We start from the raw sequence: 17,553 nt of genomic DNA, 5'->3' as shown, positions 1-17,553 counted from the left end.
ATCCCACCTCCCACTCAAAGCGGGCTGTGGACAAAACCCATTCTACAAAGGGGAAATGTGACTGATTTGTTAAAAGGTCAGTTTTTAGATGGCTCCATCTCATAATGTCTGTTTTACCAAGGATAGGGCTTGGGGCAAATCTGTCCTGAATGGAAAAATACAGGTGAGTTTTGACAGAAGGAAGTAATTAAGAGCTTGTAAAACAACAGAATGGTGGGAAACATGAACATGTACAACTCCACTGGCTTAGATCCTATTGGGCTGGAGGGGGTTGAAGGAATTAGCTAACAAACCTCTGACAATTACTGTCAAAGTGTCAGGAGACTAGAACAAGAAAATTCAGTAGCATGTTTAAAAATGGGAAGGAATGCAATCCAGACCCAGCCAGTATGTCTAAATTTCAGCCTTACGTAAGAAAAGACATTAAAAACAAAAGCCAGCAAGGATGTAGATCAACATTTTCACCCCTAATTATGTGGGATGATTGAACATGCAACACCTCTCACTCTCTGTTGAAGCAGATGGCAGCCGCTGGTTCCCTGCCCCTCTGAAAGGGAAGGCACTTATTAGGGTGCCCAACGGTAGGGTCCCACAGGGGAACATTTTTGCCAACTGACCAATGTTCAGAACAGGAGCAAGAGGGGTACAGACTGTTGGGGAAGATCTCTGATTGCAATGCAGCAAGTACAGAAATAGCTGCATTTAGTGAAGTGTCTGAGACGGTCCCCCAAAGATCTTATAAACTGGTGAGTGAGCAAGAGCATCCAACAGGGACTGAAGGAACTGGTGTTGGGTCCTTCTCTATCACTTCCCCACTTCTCTGAGAGGGAGCCCGCTAATCAGCTAAAGATGACAGGAGCTGACAATGCCTGGGAAGACAGGGAAATAATACTAAAGGCCTGGAAAGGCTTCAAACATAATAGCCAATGCCGTTTTGCACGGCCTCTGCACAGAACGGAAGCAATAGGCCCTCCATGTGCAGGGCTCTGGGGCGCTGCCCCTGCAGTACATCCCTTTCAGGACTGGGCAGCACAGTCGCAGAGGGGGAGAAGCAACAGGGAGGGAAGTCAGAGAAAAGCAACACAACAAAGGGGCTGGAGTGATTGTCAGCTCATTAGGCCAGATCACAAGAGAGGTGCAAGCTCATGCCAACACAGAGTAGCTGCGCCAAGGGGAAAGCCCCAGACATGCTGTCAGCCATGGACATTGAGTTTATTTCTGCCTCTCTCAGAGGCAGGGTGCGTGTAACCCTGCTGCTTTGGGTTAGATTCTACCCCCTACCCCCGCAGCGAGAGTCCCCTGCTCTCCTAGTCCCACTTCCTACAGTAGGGCTGAGTAGTTCCCGAGGGTGGGCAGCATTGGGAAAGCACTTACCTGGTCTATGCTGGAAGAGCCCCACAAGGACTCACTGTCGGACCCCTCATGCTCTGAGCCTGGGGGCCTGGCCTGGCTGGGATCAAGGGCCCTTTCCACTTTTCTGGAGAAACAGCAGGGAAGGACTGGCCCGGTAGTGGGGCGTGCTCTCTCCCTGCACTTCGGTGCTGCAGCCCCACTTCAGAAACCCAGCAGGGTACAATGAGGGCACAGGCCAGGCTGCTGCCATGGAGAAGATGCTGCACTGGCCAGGCACGGCAGCCTGGGCTAGTCACCTCAGAGTATGCAGCACTTACCCATCGGCAGGCGAAGGAGGCTCTGGCCCGGGAGTGAGGGAGGGATAGGATTTAGTGTGAATAGGCATGTTAGTGTCACCCCAAGAGACTGACCTTCCCCAAACCATTCCCCGTCTCCCCTCAATAGCACTACAGTTCCGGAAGCACCTGCAGATCACAGCTGTCTTGTTTCCTAAAGCATCCAATGCCAGCCAGTGGGGCAGGGATCTCCAGAGGGCTGAGCACCCCCACAAGCCAGGGAGCCACCAGCGCCTCTAAAAACCTGGCCCTACGTATGGCAAGCTGGCGGCCCAGGAAATGGGTCACTCACGCAACCAACGGACGCAGCTGAACATTTCTGGCTTCATGCCTCCCTGCCCGAGGATCCCCTCCTCCAATTTCCTTCCCCCCCAGCCCTAGTGACAGCCCAGTCTGAGAGAGGTGGCCACATCCCAGTTCCACGCAGAGCTCTGGGGACTCTTTTGGTGTCCGTGCGACAGGGCAGGGCTGCAGCAGAAGAGACACAGGAGGGACAGGCAGCAGAAGCAGAGGGCAGCAAAAGCAGTTAAGTGTTTAGAAAGAAATGGCACCATGCCCCAGCTACTCTTAGTGGTGTGCAGCTCCCTGCACACGGCCTGCCTGGACAGATACTGACGGGGGAGCACATGGCCAGTTCAGAGTTTTATTGAAGTAGGGAAAGTGTGGGAGAACCATGTCCCCAACCCCAGATCTCTCTCTGGCTGAGGGGTCGTTCACGTCTCTGTTCCATGCAGCCCCTCTCAGCACTTCCCTCCCTGGCAGTGGGAGGTCCTGCCTGTGCCCCCGACCCCAGCTGCGTGATGATCCGGCCTAGTGGTCCCTCACTGCTTGGGGGTCACTTGCTGTCGGAGGTAGAGATCACGGATCTCACAGAGGCTGCTGCTCACGCTGCTGAGGGCCTTGGCGATGATGCGCAGGATGGAGGCAGTTTCCCTGCGGCTCTCCGCATATTCCCTGCGGAAGGCTCGCATCTCCTGCACCAGCTGCTCATTGGACTGGAGAATCCGCTTCTCCACGGAGCTGAGATGGCCACTCTCCAGCCCCCCCTCTTGCAGCGCCACAGTTACAGGGGTCACGCTCTCACTCGCGTTACAATCATTCAGGGGCTCTGCCTCTTGGTCAAAGATAATACTTGTGAAATCTGTGCCCAGGGGCTCCTGCTGCCCCCCCAGCTCGCTGATGGAGAGTTCGGTTTGTGAGGGATTCTGTGGGCTCCGGCTCCAGCCTTCACATGGATCGTCCGGCACATGGCCAGCGCTCCTGAGGAGCCGCCTCTCTCCTCCCCGCTTCACTTGCTGATGGATGGCCTCAGTGGAAGGTGCATGGAATGGCTCTGGCTTCACGTCCACCGGCTCCTCCTTCACCGGCTCCTCCTTCACACCCGTCCCTGGCGAAGAGGATAGATCAGATCAGACTGGAAAGAGAAAGCAGGCAGCAGGCCAGAACCAGGGTAAGCAACAGAGGGCAGCTTCCCACCTGGACATGGGCCACCAGGGAAAATACAGCCCCATGCTTCGGCTCTGGATAGCCAGGGTTACCGTTGAACCCAACCCCACCAAAGCAAGACCAGAAAAACCTTCTGCCTCCCACTCTCCTCCAACAGGAGGGCTGGGGGTCAGCCAGAGCACAGTCTTCCAGTCTCAGCTGCCATTAAATAAGGGTTTCCAGTCCTCCCAGTTGCAGGGAGAGCTGTGTCCCAGGCCTGCCCCCCTCTGCCGATTTCACCCCATGCCAGGACTGGCAGCATTGCACAGTGAAGCCATCTAGGCTACGTGGACAACAACATCCATGAAATGGATTTAATTTTTTCCCCCATTGCAATTTTAGTAACTAGCACATGAACTCCCTTGTGAAGCAGCTAGGGGTGCCACACACTCCCCTCCCATACCCAACACAAACCCCACAAATGCTTGAGCCATCTAACAGCACATGTCCTGGGTGGATCAAGAAATCTATTAATCCACAAAGAGATTAGCTGAGGATCGTATAGAATGGGCTACCATGGGTGGAAGCCTCCAGTAATGGAGATACCACAGAAAAGACTATTCCCCCTTCTCTCCCACTAGTAGTTGTGGATGGTGGTTGTGGTGGGAGGGGGCACTCTGGTAAAGGGGTGATTAACGGTAGCAGTGGAAGGCTGGTACCCAAGGGGACAGAGATAGACTGCACTGTGTGGCTTGTGGCAAGGATAAGGTGTGTGCTTGCAGATGGAGAAGCGGGGAGTGGTACATACTGTTTGTTAGGTGGCTTAATTTCATTTCCTTGCTTTTGTGTCAGGTACGTTGTGTGTGTAGCAACCGTAACTGCTTACCAGCAGAGCTGTGTGTATGAATTTCCAAGCATTTTGTAAGTGGTGTCGTGGGAGTGGAGGGTTACACGCAAAGAGGGATGGAGGAAAAAATGAAAGCAGATGATACGGGTGTTTGAAGTACAGCTGCTGAGAGAAAATACATTTTAAATCATTCAGCAGCTGCACACGAGCCCTTCTCAGCTGTAGGATATAATCTGACAGGAAAAACTAGTCAGTCAATCTAGTCTGGGTGCACTGTGCACAAGTTTTCAGTTCTAACATGAACAAACAGCTAAAACTGTCCCTCCAACACACCTCCATATTCCGCGCTGCACCAGCTGTGCCCACGACCCATCCCTCTACATTTTGTGGAGCCAGACAAGGTTTTATTGAAGAGACAGCATCAACAAAGTACCAAGGAAAAATTTCAACCAGAGCCCAAATAAAAAATATTTTGAGAGAGAAAAAAAACCCATGACAGCATGACGAAGAACATTCCAGTGGCCTGAAAGTAACCCCAGGTGAGCTGTCACACAAATGGGCCACCTACTTTTCTAGGAGAGGGAAAAAAACCCTCACAAACTTACAACCCCCAAGACAGGAAAGTGGTCCCATTTTAGAATGTAACCTCAACAATGGCGCTTGATCTGAAAGCACTCTTTGAATGCCCTTCACAAATGTCAGCTAATTAAGGCCCAATTCATGCAAGTCTTCACTAATGTGGAGTCCTATGTGAAGCCCTCATGAAATCAAAGGGGTTATGCAGGGTCTGTGCTAAAAGACTGCAGAGTGGCTCCCTAAGATCTCAGGGAGGTAGGGAGGCAGCTACCCCATATCACAGAAAAGCAGAGAGCAAAGAAGTTACGTGACTTGTGCAAGGCCGGAGGAGCAGTAAGGTGCTGTATAGCCAGCTGTAGAGCTAAATTCAGTACCGGTGTAAACACACCACTCCACTGGCGCTATTCCTGCATGTGCCAGTGCTGAATCTGGCCCATGAGTTAATGTATATGCTCCTCTGGATCTAAGCACTAATAAAAATATTGCGGAAAACTGAGCTGTCTGGATGGGTTTGTCTCACATGGGGCCAAGTGGTATTAATGATCTGGAGGATGGCATGGATTGCACCCTCAGCAAGTTTGAAGATGACACTAAACTGGGAGGAGAGGTAGGTACGCTGGAGGGTAGGGATAGGATACAGAGGGACCTAGACAAATTAGAGAATTGGGCCAAAAGAAATCTGATGAGGTTCAACAAGGACACGTGCACAGTCCTGCACTTAGGATGGAAGAATCCCATGCACCGCTACAGACTAGGCACCGAGTGGCTAGGCAGCAGTTCTGCAGAAAAGGACCTAGGGGTTACAGTGGACGAGAAGCTGGATATGAGACAACAGTGGGCCCTTGTTGCCAAGAAGGCTAACAGCATTTTGGGCTGTATAAGTAAGAGCATTGCTAGCAGATCGGGGGACATGATCATCCCCCTCTATTCGGCATTGGTGAGGCCTCATCTGAAGTACTGTGTCCAGTTTTGGGCCCCACACTACAAGAAGGATGTGGAAAAATTGGAAAGAGTCCAGCGGCGGGCAGCAAAAATGATTAGGGGGCTGGAGCACATGACTTATGAGGAGAGGCTGAGGGAACTGGGATTATTTAGTCTGCAGAAGAGAAGAAGGAGGGGGGATTTGATCGCTGCTTTCAACTACGTGAAAGGGGGTTCCAAAGAGGATGGATCTAGACTGTCCTCAGTGGTAGCAGATGACAGAACAAGGAGCAATGATCTCATGTTGCAGTGGGGGAGGTTTAGGTTAGATATTGGGAAAAACTATTTCACTAGGAGGGTGGTGAAGCACTGAAATGGGTTACCTAGGGAGGTGGTGGTATCTCCTTCCTTTGAGGTTTTTAAGGTCAGGCTTGACAAAGCCCTGGCTGGGATGATTTAATTGGGGATTGGTCCTGCTTTGAGCAGGGGGTTGGACTAGATGACCTCCTGAGGTCCCTTCCAACCCTGATATTCTATGATTCCGAAAGAAGTTGCCAGTTCTCACCATTCCCAGCCCTTTGGCGTTGCCAGCCCTACAGAGGCCAGAATGGGAAGAGATTTTTCCATGTTTAGGATAGCTCCAAAACTACACGTGCAGAGGAGAGGAGGCCAAGTGAGCTCACTTATCCCTTCATAAGAGAGGGCTAGGGATATTTTAATGCAAGTTAGAGGAATTCATCAGAGCAGGGTTGGCTCAGAAAACATCAGAGTGCCAAAGGAAGGAGGGCCAGCTGACGTCTTAGTTAGCAGTTCTATAGTCAATAGCTGTGTGGGGCAGTCTGGCATCCCAGCTTTTCAGAACCGCACAATATTGATGACATGTACGGGCTACTTAGAGCGCAGATTTCAGAGTAGCAGCCGTGTTAGTCTGTATTCACAAAAAGAAAAGGAGGACTTGTGGCACCTTAGAGACTAACAAATTTATTTGAGCACAAGCTTTCGTGAGCTACAGCTCACTTCATCGGATGCAGCTCACGAAAGCTTATGCTCAAATAAATTTGTTAATCTCTAAGGTGCCACAAGTATTCCTTTTCTTTTTAGAGCACAGAGTTGCTGAAGAACTGGGAGGAACTGAGGAATTTATCAGACAAGAGAAAAGCACGTTTTCCAGAGAGGAAAGGCGCGTAACCCAGCCGATCACTGCTCAGCCAATCTAGTTTCTTTCCCTAGGAAGCAATGGGGGCAGGGCAGGGAGTTGCCAGATAAGCTCAGGACCAATCGTCCCCCTCTCCCATTACCAACACTCCAGCACAGGCACCGACTTTCCAAAGTGCTGGGGGGTGCTTGACCCCCCAGCTCTGTCCCAGGCCCCATCCCCACTCCATCTCTTCGTACAAGGCCCCACCTCTTCCCCCCCTGCTCCGCCCAGTTCTGCCCCCTCCCCATGTGCACCGAATCCTCACTCCTCCCCCTCCCTCGCAGTCTTCCGCACACTGCAAAACAGCTGTTCGCGGCAGGTGGGAGGTGCTGGGGGGATGGGAGGAATTGATAGTAGGGCTGCCGACGGGTGCTCAGCACCCACCGATTTTACGCCGGGGGAGCTCCAGCCCTGGAGCAGCCACAGAGTCAGCGCATATGCACTCCAGTGACTTCCCTGTTCACCCTCCCACCCACTGGTGCCAGGGAATCAGCCCTGACTCCTGACCGCTTGCTCCCATCCTTCCGCTCCTGTCCTTCAACATGCAGATGTGCATGGCCTCTCAGATCATAAAAAGCTATCTTGACCCCAACTCCCCACAAGTTACTGCCCCATCCCCTCATTGAGAGCATAGTGCTACAGCCACTGTTTGAAACTCCTCCCCAATTCCATTCAGAGCCCTTCCAAGCCAGCACCTGCCCCCTGCATTGTCCTGAAATGACTCCTGCACGGTCGTCAAGAGCCATTTCCTGGCCTGATTTCGGGGCTGATGCCCTTCATGACCCATTGGCTGCTTTTGATACAATCATTCCTTCTCGTCTAAAAAAAATCCTGTCAGCCCAGGGCTTTCATGAGCGAGACCTTCTCTGGTTCTCCTAGGACCTCTCAGATTGCTGTCAGTGCCCTCCCTTCTCCCTCCATCTGCCCTTATGCCCAACCTGCACGGCCTCCTTCCTGGCCTTGTTGCCAATGTTCTCAGCTGCAAACTTGGCTTTGGCTACTATCTCTATGCTGCTAATAGAGACAAGTGGGTGAGGAAATATCCTTTACTGGATCAAATACAGCTGGTGAGAGAGAAAAGCATTCGGGCCACACAGAGCTCTTCTTCAGGCCTGGGAAAAGTACTCTGAGCATCACAGCTAAAGGCAAGGTAGAACAGATTGTTTAACCAAAGTAGTTAACACACACAGTAAAGAACCGTTCAAGATGAAGTGGCCTGCTAACACCCCTGCAGTCAGAGGGGAAAAAAGTGGGGGTTAGTGGGTTACAGATTGTTGTAATAAGCCATAAATCCAGTGTCTGTATTAAGGCCATGGCTACACTACCGCTTATGTCAGCAAAACTGGATGTCGCTCAGAGGTGTGAATATTCCCACTCCCAAGTGACAAACTACACCGGCATAAGCACTAGTGTGCACAATTCTGTCAGTGGGAGAGCTTCTCCTGCCAACATCGCTACTGCCGCTCGTTGGGAGTGGGTTAATTATGTCGACAGGAGAGCTCTCTCCCGTCAGCACAGAGCAGCTACATGGAGCCCTTCCAGCTGTGCCGCTGTAAGCTCTCTAATGTAGATAGCTTGAGTCCGTGATGGTTAGCATCTAGAACAGTTATGAATAGAAGCTCCCAGACTTGTCTTTTGACCGTGTTGTGCAGGTTTCCTTTAAGGATGAGGACTGCAAGGTCAGCTATAGAGAGATGCTTTGTGAAGTGTTCACCCACAGGTGGTAGGGTATTTTTATCTCATTTTTCTGCATGCATTAATTCCAGCATGTAGCAATTATCTCATTGCTCCTATGTAGTTGTTACTGGAGCATTTAGTGTGCAGGATGAGGTACACCACATATTATGATTGGCACGTGTATGACCCATGGATCCTGAAAGGTGTGTTGTGGGGGGTACTGAACATAGTAGCTGTGGAGATACGGCTTCAGGTTTTACGTCTACTGTTACAGCATGGTCAGATGCTACTTTGAGTAGGTGTGTCCTGGTCTGTGGGGAACTTGCTTCTGCGGATGAGCTGATAACTCTCAGACCTAACTTGACTCCAAATGTCTCCCTTTGATTCACAGACTCCAAGACCAGAAGGGACCACTGTGATCATCTAGTCTACAGCCTGTGTGATATAAGAAATCAGAACTTTACCCAATTAGTGGAGCAGATCTTTAAGAAAAAACACCCATCTTGACTTTAAAATGGTCAGTGATGGAGAATCCACCACGCCCCTTGTTCCGATGGTTAATTTACCAATGACCCTCACTGTTACATTTACACCTTATTTCCTATCTGCATTTGTCTAGCCACAAGTTATAGCTGTTGGATGACGTTAGACCTTCCTCTGCTAGACTGAAGAGTCTATTTTAAAATATTTTTCCCCATGTAGGTGCTTGCAGACAGTGATCAAGTCACCCTTTGATGTTCTCTTTGTTAAGCTAAATGGATTGGGTTCCTTTAGTTTATCACTATACGGCTTGTTTCTAATCATTTAATCAATCTCCCAGATCTTCTCTGAACCTTCTTCAATTTATCAGCATCCTCAGAATCACAGAAGAATCGGCTTGGAAGAGACTGCAGGAGGTCATCTAGTCCAACCCCCTGCTCAAAGCAGAACCAACCCCAAATAAATCATCCCAGCCAGGGCTTTGTCAAGCCTGACCTTAAAAACTTCTAAGGAAGGAGATTCCACCACCTCCCTAGGTAACGCATTCCAGTGCTTCACCACCCTCCTAGTGAAATAACCTTTCTTAATATCCAACCTAGACTTCCCCCACTGCAACTTGAGACCATTGCTTCTTGTTCTGTCATCTGCCACCACTGAGAACAGCCGAGCTCCATCCTCTTTGGAACCCCCCTTCAGGTAGCTGAAGGCTGCTATCAAATCCCCCCTCATTCTTCTCTTCTGCAGACTAAATAACCCCAGTTCCCTCAGCCTCTCCTCATAAGTCATGTGCCCCAGCCCCCTAATCATTTTCACTGCCCTCCACTGGACTCTCTCCAATTTGTCCACATCCTTTCTGTAGTGGGGAGCCCAAAACTGGATGCAGTACTTCAGGTGTGGCCTCACTAGTGCTGAATAGAGGGGAATAATCACTTCCCTCGACCTGCTGGCAATGCTCCTACTAAATGCAGCCCAATATGCCGTCAGCCTTTTTGGCAACAAGGGCACACTGTTGACACATATCCAGCTTCTCATTCACTGTAATCCCCAGGTCCTTTTCTTAGCTTAGCCAGTCGGTCCCCAGCCTGTAGCAGTGCATGGGATTCTTCCATCCTAAGTGCAAGACTGCACTTTTCCTTGTTGAACCTCATCAGATTTCTTTTGGCCCAATTCTCTAATTTGTCTAGGTCACTCTGGACACTATCCCTACCCTCCAATATATCTACCTGTCCCGCCAGCTTAGTGTCATACGCGAACTTGCTGAGGGTGCAATCCATCCCATCATTCAGATCATTAACGAAGATGTTGAACAAAACAGCCACCAAATGAAATTTAACACGGCCAAGTTGGATCTCCTGCTCCTTCACTTTCTCTAGCACAATGGACGGCATCTCTCAAGCCCTGTGTTTTACGTGGTCCCCTCCTTTGACTAGGCTGTGCCTAGACTTCTTCCTACATGAGACCTCCAAGAACCAGTCTTCCCACCTGGCATGTTGCCAAAAGTCTCATCTGAGCCAGGATCATCCAATACTTTTACACTTTCTCCCAGGCTACCTCTCCATCCCAGCCAGAATCCCTAAAGCCATCAATCACCGTATCCTCCTTGGAGTGCCTCCTCAAAGCTCCCCAGCCAAAATGCAGACATAGAACAGCAAGGCAGCCATAAGAACAGAACAATGGCCATACTGGGTAAGACCAAAGGTCCATCTAGCCCAGTATCCGGTCTTCTGACAGTGGCCAATGCCAGGTGCCCCAGAGGGAATGAACAGAACAGGTAATCATCAAGTGATCCAGCCCCTGTTGCCCATTCCCAGCTTCTTGCAAACTGAGGCTAGGGCACCATCCCTGCCAATCCTGGCTAATAGCCATTGATGGACCCATCCTCCATGAATTTATCTAATTCTTTTTTAACCGTTATGGTCTTGGCCTTCACAACATCCTCTGGCAAGGAGTTCCACAGGTTGACCGAGCGTTGTGTGAAGAAATACTTCCTTGTGTTTGTTTTAAACCTGCTGCCTATTAATTTTATTAGGTGACTCCTAGTTCTTGTGTTATGAGAAGGAGTAAATAACACTTCCTTATTTACTTTCTCCACACCACTCATGATTTTATAGACTTCTATCATATCCCCCCTTAGTCGCCTCTTTTCTAAACTGAAAAGTCCCATTCTCATTAATCTCTTCATATACGGAAGCCATTCCATACCCCTAATAATTTTTGTTGCCCTTTTATGAACCTTTTCCAATTCCAATATATCTTTTTTGAGATGCGGCGACCGCATCTGTATGCTATATTCAAGATGTGGGCGTACCATGGATTTATACAGAGACACTATGATATTTTCTGTTTTATTATCTATCCCTTTCTTAATGATTCCCAACATTCCGTTTGCTTTTTTGACGACCACTGCACATTGCGTGGATGTTTTCAGGGAACTATCCACAATGACTCCAAGATCTCTCTCTCGAGTGGTAACAGCTAATTTAGACCCCATCATTTTATATGTATAGTTGGGATGATGTTTTCCAACGTGCATTACTTTGCATTCATCAGCACTGAATTTCATCAGCCATTTTGTTGCCCAGTCACCCAGTTTTGTGAGATCCTTTTGTAACTCCCCGCAGTCTGCCTGGGACTTAATTATCTTGAGTAGTTTTGTATCCTCTGCAAATTTTGCCACCTCCCTGTTTACCCCTTTTTCCAGATCATTTATGAATATTTTGAATAGGACTTGGCCCAGTACAGACCCCTGGGGGACACCACTATTTACCTCCCTCTATTCTGAAAACTGATCATTTATTCCTAACCTTTGTTGCTTATATTTTAACCAGCTACCCATGAAAGGACCTTCCCTCTTATTCCATGACAGTTTACTTTACTTAAGAGCCTTTGGTGAGGGACCTTGTCAAAGGCTTTCCTGAAAATCTCAGTACACTATATCTACTGGATCCGCCTTGTCCACATGTCTGTTGACCTCCTCAGAGAATTCTAGCAGATTGGTGCGGCATGATTTCCCTTTATAAAAACCATGCTGATTCTTCGCCAACAAATTATGTTCATCTATGTGTCTGACAATTCTGTTCTTTACTATTGTTTCAACCAGTTTGCCCGGTACTCAAGTCAGGCTTACACGCCTGTAATTGCCAGAATCTCCTCTGGAGCCCTTTTAAAAAAATCGGCATTACACTATCTATCCCCCCTGTCATTTGGAACAGAAACTGATTTAAATGATAGGTTATAAACCACAGTTAGTAGTTTTGCAATTTCACATTTCAGTTCCTTCAGAACTCTTGGGTGAATACCATGTGGGCCTAGTGACGTACAGCCACTCTCTTACAGCTACTGATTAGCTAAGAATTGAGCACACAACTAGTCTGTCCCAAGACATCAAATTATTTCTGTTCCCCCATCCTTGCTTCATGCACCTGTTATGTGTGGCCTTTGAAAATGTAAGATCCTTGGGGCAGGCACTTCCATTTACTATGGGTTTGTACACAGCACGGGGTCCTGGCCTGGTTGAGGCCTCTATGCATTACCACAATATAAGCATTAGACAACAACCTCAATGGGAAACTGTAGACATAGATGATGGGGGGAGGGGGGGATGTTACATACTTGGACTTCACTAAAGCATCTCATACTGTATTTCACTGAACCCATCTCACAGTTGGGTCAAATTGTTTGGCCAGAAGCACTATCATTTGTAACAGAAAGTGGCTGAAAGGCTGCAGAAAAAGGGAATCACTGGGTAGGGAGACGCGCCTGGTATGGCATTAGAGGGAGCAGTGTTAGTTGTCCTTTTAACATCTCCATTACTGACCAGGAAGGAGTGGGAATGATGTATCTGACTATAACAGTTTGGGGAGAGCTGCATAGAATCATAGAATATCAGGGTTGGAAGAGACCTCAGGAGGTCATCTAGTCCAACCCCCTGCTCAAAGCAGGACCAATCCCCAACTAAATCATCCCAGCCAGGACTTTGTCAAGCCGGGCCTTAAAAACCTCTAAGGAGGGAGATTCCACCACCTCCCTAGGTAACCCATTCCAGTGCTTCACCAACCTCCTAGTGATATAGCGTTTCCTAATATCCAACCTAGACTTTCCCCACTGCAACTTGAGACCATTGCTTCTTGTTCTGTCATCTGCCACCTCTGAGAACAGCCGAGCTCCATCCTCTTTGGAACCCCACTTCAGGTAGTTGAAGGCTGCTTTCAAATCCCCCCTCATTCTTCTGTTCTACAGACTAAATAACTCCAGTTCCCTCAGCCTCTCCTCGTAAGACTATAACAGGGTTTAAAAGAGAACTGGATAAATTCATGGAGGTTAAGTCTATTAATAGCTATTAGCCAGGATGGGTAAGGAATGGTGTCCCTAGCCTCTGTTTGTCAGAGAGTGGAGATGGATGGCAGCAGAGAGATCACTTGATCATTACCTGTTACGTTCACTCTCTCTGGGGCACCTGGCATTGGCCACTGTCGGCAGACAGGGTACTGGGCTGGATGGATCATTGGTCTGATCTAGTATGGCCACTGTTATGTTCTTATGTAAGTCATGTGCCCCAGCCCCCTAATCATTTTTGTTGTCCTCCGCTGGACTCTCTCCAATTTGTCCATATGCCTTCTCTAGTGGTGGGCCCAAAACTGGATACAATACTCCAGATGTGGCCTCACCAGTGCCGAATAGAGGGGAATAATCGCTTCCCTCAATCTGCTGGCAATGCTCCTACTAATACAGCCCAATATGTCGTTGGCCTTCTTGGCATCCACTGTAATCCCCAGGTCCTTTTCTGCCGAACTTCTATTTAGACAGTCGGTCCCCAGCCTGTAGTGGTGCATGGGATTTTCTCTTCTTAAGTGCAGGACTCTGCACTTGTCTTTGTTGAACCTCATCAGTTTTCATTTGGCGCAATCCTCCAATTCACAGGTGGGCAAACTACAGCCTGCAGGCCACATCTGGGCCCCTCCTGTCCAGCCCCTGAGCTCCTGGCCCCGGAGGCTAGCCCCAGCCCCTCCCCTGTTGCCCCCTCTCCCTCACAGCCTCAGCTCACTGCGCCTCCGGCGCAATGCTCTGGGTGGTGCAGCTGCAAGCTCCTGCTGGGCAGCGTGGCTGACTCCGGCCAGTAAGGGGTCAGGTGGAGGGTTGGATAAGGGACAGGGGGAGGGTTGGATAAGGGACAGAGGGTCCCGGTGGGCAATCAGGGGACAGGGGGCGGTTGGATGGAGCAGAGGTTGGGGTGGGGTGGTCGGGGGGGTTGGAGTCCTGGAGGCCTGGTTGGGGCAAGGGGTCCCAGGAGGGGGCGGTCAGGGGACAAGAAGTGGGGGTGTGTGGGTAGGGTCCTGGAGGGGCGGGGAGTCCTGAGAGGGGGTGGTCAGGGGACAAGGAGGGGGGGGTTGGATGGGTCAGGAGTTCTGAGGGGGCAGTTAGGGGGCAGGAAGTGGGAGGGGGTGAATGGGGGCAGGGGCCCGGCTGTTTGGGGAGCACAGCCTTCCCTACCTGGCCTTCCATACAGTTTAGCAACCCCGATGTGGCCCTCGGGTCAAAAAGTTTGCCCACCCCTGCTCCAATTTGTCTAGGTCAACTCTGGACCCTATAACTACCCTCCACTGTATCTACCTCTCCCCCCATCTTAGTGTCATCTGCAAACTTGCTGAGGGTGCAATCCATCCCGTCATCCAGATCATTAATGAAGATATTGAACAAAACCAGCTGCAGGACCGATCCCTGGGGCACTCCGCTTGATACCGGCTGCCAACTAGACATGCAACCATTGATCTCTATCTATTGAGCCCTATGATCTGGTCAGCTTTCTATCCACCTTATAGTCCATTCATCCAGCCCATCCGTCTTTAACTTCCTAGCAAGAATTCTGTGGGAGACCGTATGAAAAGCTTTGCTAATGTCAAGATACCAGGGAGGACACACCAGTGATCCAAAGGCTCTTGCTGAAGCTAAAAATAAAAGAGCAAAAGCGCAATAGCTTTAAAAAAGAAAGAAAGAGCGAGCGAGCGAGTGCCATGGAGGGGAGAGAGCCTGAAAGAAAGTCTTCTCGGGGAGGGAGAAATCGGAGAGGCAGCAGTGCTCTGCAAGAGCCAGAGGAAGGACTGGGAATAGCAAGACAGATGCGAGTTTGCAGAGCGATATGGCAACAAAGCAGAGTGTGGCACTGGACAGCAGCTGCCGAGGTATCATGTTCCCAAGCACAGAGGCAAGGCCCTCTCCCCACAGCTGTGTGCCAGCCACACCCAGATCACAGTGTTCTGTTCTGGAGCCTTTTGGAAGCAAAGATTTGCTTGTTAAAGCACAGTACTGCTAATCGGGAAATCTGCTCCTATTCCTGGCACTGCCAGACTCTTTGTGTGAGCTTGGACAAGTCAGTGCACCCCCACATGCCTGAATTGCCCCCTCTAAAATGGCCACGATACTGTGCTGTGATAGAGGCTTAATCCATTGATGCTGGAGGTGCTCGGATACTAGGATAAGCGCCATAAGCTACAACCACCACCAGACACTGACCAAACAGAGAGAAATTGCACCCAAGCTCTATTAAAGGCCCCAGCTGGGCTGGGGCCCAAAGGAGAGACCGAGTGTGTCTGCATGTCAAGCTACTGTGCTAACAAATCGAGTGCAGCCACATGGGCCGAGGGGCTAGACGGCCAAGCGACCGCCTAACGTCGCGGACAGGTAGGTGGGGGGCAGCTCGGCTCATGCCGCGCCGGACACCCGCGGTGTTCAGCGCACTCCCGTGATCAGAGCCACCGCGAGCATGTCTCCTCACACCGGCAATCGCCCCCGGGGCGGCGCAGCCCACCCCGTCTCGCGTAACGTGGCCTCGGCGCGAAAGCCTTGGTAAAAAGCCCGAGGACCATGCCGCTCTTGGGTGAGCCGCATCACGCAGCCCCTCCAGCCTCGAGCAATCTCCGCAGCCGCGGGCACTAGAGACCTGCGCCCCAGGCTGGCACCCCGCAGGCAAGCGGCTGCCGCGCGGCTGGGGCAGCCGGCGCCGGGGGCGACCCTGCGCTAGCCAGCAGCCGGCGCGGGCTAGACCGGCCGGGGAAGGCAGCGGGTCTCCGCGAGCGCTCACGGGGAGGCCCCGGGGAAGCGGCCCCAGGCCAGGCAGCGCCGGGGGGGACCGAGCCCGGCCCAGGGGCGCTGGCGCTGGCGCTGGCGCGGCCGGGCCCCCCTCACTCACCCTGCGGCGCGGGCACCTCGCCGGCGCCGGGCGGCGCGTCCGGCGGGCACACGCCGTGCAGGCCCCACTGCGGGCCGAGCTCGGGCTCGCGGGGCGCGGGGTAGCCGCGGGCGTCGGGCGGCGCCTGGCGCTCCTGGCGGTGCCGGGTGATCTTGTCGTTGGCCCGGCGGCGCAGGCCGCGCCAGCGGTTCTTCACCTCGCCGATGTCGCGCTGGTTGCGGCCCGCCGCGTTGATCTTGTTGGTGATGCGCCACCAGATCTTCTGCTTCTCGTAGGCGTTCACGTTGGTGGAGCTGGCGCCGAAGAGCAGCTGCTCGTAGCGCAGCACCTCGCTCATCAGGATGTCGATCTCCTGCAGCGTGAAGTTGGGCTTGCGCTTGGGGATGCCGCGCCGGCCGGCCCTGGCCCCGGCCCCGGCCCCGGCCCCGGCCATGCTGCTCGCCGCTGCGCCCGCAGCCCGCGCCTCATGGCTCCGCGGGGCCCCCGGAGCCGCCCATGCCGCGCGCGGGCCCGGCGCGGAGCTGGCAGCCGGCGGGACGGGCGGGCGGCCGCCTTTGTCTGCGGCCGGGCGGGGAGCGGGGCGGGCCGGGGGAGCGGCTCCTGCGCGGCGCCGCCGCCCCCTGCTGGAGGCGGCGGCCCGGCCGGCCGGGGGGACAAAGCCCGCGGGGTGGGGCCCGGACCCCCTAGCCCGTCGCCGGGCCTTGGGGCTCCGCTTTCTGCCCGGCTGCTGCCTGTGGGGCGCCCCGGGCTCGCCCGGCCGCGCCGCGGGGGGGAAGTGCCGGGCTGGGGCTTGGCCGGGGCCGGCTCACCGAGCCGAGGAACCAGCCCGGACTAAGGGACGAGGAGCTTGGCGCGGGGTCAGCCTGTGTCCTGCGCTGCCCCCAGCAGACCCGGCGCCGCCGGGCACGGTGCGATCCGGGCCTGCAGGCTGGTGGATGTACTTAATCATAGAATATCAGGGTTGGAAGGGACCTCAGGAGGTCATCTAGTCCAACCCCCTGCTCAAAGCAGGCACAATCCCCAATTTTTGCCCCAGATCCCTAAATGGCCCCCTCAAGGATTGAACTCACAACCCTAGGTTTTGCAGGCCAATGCTCAAACCACTGAGCTATCTCTCCCCCTGTCCCGGCAGCGGCTCTGGGCCGGCCCCAGTGGGCAATGGACCTGCCCAGGGAACCGGGGGCTCTCCAGACCCGCCTTGGGGGGACTTACGGCCCCACTTTCTGGCTAGAGACCCTGAACCCAAAGACTCCAGGCCAAACTTGTCAAAAGGGGCCCCTGGCGCAGGCGGCGGGTGCCTTGTTGTCAAGTGGATTTTTAAGCTGGGCTGAGTGCCTCCTGCTGCAGCACAAGCAGCTCGGCCAATCAGACCCAGGGCATCCCAAGTTGGCCTCCTAAAATTTGAGGCATCCAACATCGGTTGCCGTTTTTGAAAATATGGACCTTTGTGAGGTGCCTGAGGCTAAGCAGTGACTCAGTGTCCATCCACTTAGGACGCAGTTTGTTTCAGGCTGTCAGTCCCATACTTAATCCAGAATGTCCTGTAGGCAGGTTG

General features: G+C 52.3%; 1 protein-coding gene across 1 annotated transcript; it reads right to left on the bottom strand.

Annotated features, from left to right (window-relative positions):
• Nucleotides 1-2,317: 2,317 nt before the first annotated feature.
• LOC119846561 (myb-related transcription factor, partner of profilin-like) lies at nt 2,318-16,747 on the bottom strand. Its single transcript, XM_038380384.2, has 2 exons — nt 15,999-16,747; nt 2,318-3,075 (listed from the first exon to the last, which is right to left on the bottom strand). The coding sequence occupies exons 1-2, from the start codon at nt 16,429-16,431 to the stop codon at nt 2,510-2,512; spliced, it is 999 nt and encodes a 332-aa protein (XP_038236312.1). The 5' UTR covers nt 16,432-16,747; the 3' UTR covers nt 2,318-2,509.
• Between the last annotated feature and the right edge of the window lie 806 nt (nt 16,748-17,553).

This window comes from Dermochelys coriacea, chromosome 21 (genome assembly GCF_009764565.3).
Source record: "Dermochelys coriacea isolate rDerCor1 chromosome 21, rDerCor1.pri.v4, whole genome shotgun sequence".
Taxonomy (NCBI): Eukaryota; Metazoa; Chordata; order Testudines; family Dermochelyidae; genus Dermochelys; species Dermochelys coriacea.
This window is presented reverse-complemented; position numbering and strand designations above follow the sequence as displayed.